Consider the following 4,019-nt stretch of genomic DNA (forward strand, 5'->3'; position numbering starts at 1 on the left):
CAGCATTGAATGTCCTCGATTGTCATAATTTCTTTAATCATTTTTTTTGGACAAAGAGTCCAATCAAAGATCACACAATGTATTTAGGAAATCATGTATCTTGTAATTTAGAATATTTTTCCCCTGCTCATTTTTTCTTTTCTCTTTTTTTCTGTCTTTCATGACATGGACATACTATTGTCTTGTAGCATGTCCTACAATCTAGATTTGTGTGATGGTTTTTGTCGTGCTAGTTAACCATGTCTGTAGGAAAAACAAATACACGGGCATATACTGTGCATTCCTGTTGTTTTCCCATATATATGTTATGTTTTCCCATTTCTGCGACTTTGCTCACACAGACCATCTCTTTAATTAATGTCCTTCCCCCACCACCTCTTTACAAGTCTCAGTTCAGTATTTAACCTTCCCTAGATGATTCCCCTAATACCCTCCATCCTGAAATAATCTTTAAATATCCAGAATACTTTGGTTTTTTTACTTACAGCATTTACAGTTTTTTAAACTGTGTATTATTATTTTTATTTATTCACACATTTTTTACCTCCTCTCCAATGAAAGCCTCCTAAGGGCTGATACAAATATATATATATTTGTAGAACGAATGACTAGATGGATGAATAAATGAATAAAAATGTTATCTCTGGTTTTTGAGATACAGCAAGGTGGTTAAACACTTAATTTTTCTTTAAAAGGTGTGAATAATTTCTTCATAAGTGTACTTTCTGCACCCAGAATAGCCTGCTTAATTTAAAAAAAAATACAATGTTAGTTTTAATAAAAATAAAATATGTGTATTATATGCCTTGGTATAGCTGTTTTATAAATCAACTTGCTAAGCATTGAGGGAAGCATTTTGATGTGGACAGTTTATTCTTTTGCTTTGGAAAATAGTGCTAGATTATTTTTTTGATGATTTCCTCATTTACATATTTTCTGTTCCCTTTGGAATAAAATACTATAAGTCAGATCCTGAAACTTTTGGAGTTGATCTTCTACATCCCTTATCTTTTCTTTCATATTTTCTATCTTACACTTTCTAAAAGATTTCCTCCCAACCTATCATTGATCTTTATTTCGATTTTAAAAATCATATTGTTAATTTTCAATAGTTCTGTTTTTGTTTTTTGAGTGGCCTTTTTTAATAGCATCCATTTATTGTTTTATGGATGCAATATCTTTTTAAATCTCCCTGGATATATTAATTAAAACTTATTTTCTTTTGTTCTCTGTACTATGTCTTTTTAAATTTTCTTAAAATGTTCTTATTTCTATCTTGGTCTTTCCTCATTTATATTACAGGCATTTAAATATTAGGTATAGAAATGTCTGTGCTCTGAAAAGCTGATTGGGAACTCTGTACATAAGGGCAATGTCTGCCAACTCCCAGGACAGCTATAGGTTATTGAATGTTGAGTTAGGCATTATGATGTGTAAACTCCCAACTGCCAAAGCATGGAGGCCTGTTTTTCCGACGTCATTCAAATTTTTTAGAAAAGAACACTTCAGTTTTTTTGGCTGGAGGGTAACTTCTCATTGCTGAAGTGTTACTCAGCAGAGGACTGCATGTGTGTATGTGTGTGTTTTGTTCCTGATTCAGACTTTTAGTTGACCCCTTCTGTTGTTACCTTCTCCCTCTGAAACCTGCTCACAGCACCCCAAGCCTCAGCTTTATCCTGGGGAATCAGTTATCATTCTCTTCTACCAATATTCCACCTGCCAGAATTTTGTTAAAATCTCTCACCCTTTGATGGACTCTCCTGTTTTCTTGTAATGGGTTTATATGTTCTTTTTTATTTCTTTTATTTATCATTATTATTTTTTAATCCTCACCATAGGATATGTTTATTAATTTTAGAGAAAGAGGAAGTGGGGGTGGAGGGGGGAGAGAGGGATCGATCAGTTGCCTCCCATATGTGCCCCGACCAAGAATTAAACCTGCAACCTAGATACTAACGTGACCTGTCCAGGAATAAAACCTGCAACATTTTGGTGTATGGAACAACACTCCAACCAACTGAGCCACCGAGCCGGGGCTATATGTCCTTTTTATTTCTTTACCATCATATTGGTGGAATCTTGAGAAAGAATGTAGATAAATACATGGAGAAATTTTTGAAGATATAAATTCCAAATAAATTAATTTGTTATCTTTAATCAGACTGCGTGCTTAATTTTAAGTTTGTATTATAAACTTCCTCTTCGGTACATCTGGTCTTGTGAATAGAGTAAATTTCCTGCTTAGAGGGTTAAAGAAGTGATTCTCTATGTGGTTATGGGAGTAAGGGTCAGACAACCTTGGGTGGTTTTACGTTTCCAATTGAGTAATCTGGACAAGGGGAAAGTACTGAAGATACCGCATCGGGAAGTGAGAGATAAACTCTCTCTTTATGATTTTAGAAGTCTGATTACTAATTTACAACTGGGATAAGATAAATGGTCAAATAACTAGAGAAGTTCTACGAACCACTCGTAAAGCTAAATTTTTACTCTGCTGCCGAACCATATTCCCATGCACACCTGAACCTTTGATTTCATTAGGCTTCCCAAACCTGGAAAAGAACAAGCTGCAGCATCACCCAGACAGGCCCCTCCTGAGTCCTACTCACTCAGAAAGAATTTCCCCCTTGAGCTACTATGACATTGCCCGGTTACTCACACCACAGATTCCTCAGGATTGGCTGGGAACGCAAATAAAACACTGTTTGTCCATAATCAAGCTGATAAGCTACAACAGTAAGTACACACAAGTCTCTCTTCTTAGAATATCATATAAAGCATGAGCTCTCTTCTTTCCTCCTACAATTTTATTCTGGAGAGGAAACCTGGAGATGAAACATTGTCCCTGGACAAAAATTCATTAAGGGAAAAGAGCTTAAAATGGGTCTGTTGAATTCTAAAAACCCTAAAGTCAAGCAAGCCCAGATTCTTCTTCTGGGACTTGACTCTGCTGGGAAGTCTACTCTCCTTTACAAATTAAAGCTTGCTAAGGATACTATGACCTTCCCCACTATAGGTTTCAACGTGGAGATGATCGAGTTGGAAAAGAGCCTTCCTCTCACAGTCTGGGATGTGGGAGGGCAGAAAAAAATGAGAACCGTGTGGGGTTGTTACTGTGAGAACACCGACGGGCTGGTGTATGTTGTGGACAGTACGGATAAACAGCGAATGGAAGACTCCAGGAGGGAGTTTGAGCGCATTTTGAAGAATGAACACATTAAAAATGTGCCTGTTGTTCTATTAGCCAACAAACAAGATGTGCCTGGGGCTCTGACTGCTGAGGACATCACCAGGATGTTCAAAATAAAGAAGCTCTGCAGCGACCGGAACTGGTACGTGCAGCCCTGCTGCGCCCTCACGGGGGATGGGCTGACTGAGGGGTTCAGGAAACTGACCGAGTTTGTGAAAAGCCACATGAAATCAAGAGCAGACGCGTTAGCATTCTTCAAGCAGAACTGAGGTCCAAGCAATGAAAGATGAAGTTGAAAAGGTAACGTTTTCTTTCCATGCCAAGTGAGAAAAGCAAGTTGCTGAGATGGCAAACTTTTCCTGAAATGTTATTTCACCTAAGTTAAGTTAAACAACTCAGGATAATAGCTATAAAATATTATTTTTGGCCAGGCGCTTTAGAAAACTGTGGTAATAATAGTTGAGAATTAAAAATCTATAATTTTGTGCATGTTGGGCAGGTCAGAAAAACCATAGTTAGGACCAAATAAATTATTGCTTTATTATTTTTATATTGCTTTATTATTTTTATATGACTAAGTAAACTGTCTGCTAAGAGAGGCAGAATTCTTTCAGATTGTTTTCAGCTGTTACAGGTATTAAATTTCCACTACACTCCTATGTAATAGCTGGGCAATATAAAAAAAATAAACTTTAAATTATGGAGAGGAAAATTTTGATGTTACCATTGTGTAAATCGCAATGTACCCCCTACATAAAATTTTTCTTCTGGATTCCTGCCAGCTTTTTGAAATCTATTGCTGGGAACTTTATACAATGAATCAAACAAT

The 4,019-nt window shown here is 36.5% G+C and overlaps 1 protein-coding gene across 1 annotated transcript; it reads left to right on the forward strand.

Moving 5' to 3' along the window:
- Positions 1-2,880: 2,880 nt before the first annotated feature.
- ARL14 (ADP ribosylation factor like GTPase 14) lies at positions 2,881-3,459 on the forward strand. Its single transcript, XM_054576845.1, has one exon. The coding sequence runs from the start codon at positions 2,881-2,883 to the stop codon at positions 3,457-3,459; it is 579 nt and encodes a 192-aa protein (XP_054432820.1).
- The last annotated feature ends 560 nt before the right edge of the window (positions 3,460-4,019 follow it).

The sequence above is a fragment of the Pteronotus mesoamericanus genome, unplaced genomic scaffold (assembly GCF_021234165.1).
Source record: "Pteronotus mesoamericanus isolate MK-2021 breed Mesoamerican mustached bat unplaced genomic scaffold, CSHL_Meso_final contig_116, whole genome shotgun sequence".
Lineage (NCBI taxonomy): Eukaryota > Metazoa > Chordata > Mammalia > Chiroptera > Mormoopidae > Pteronotus > Pteronotus mesoamericanus.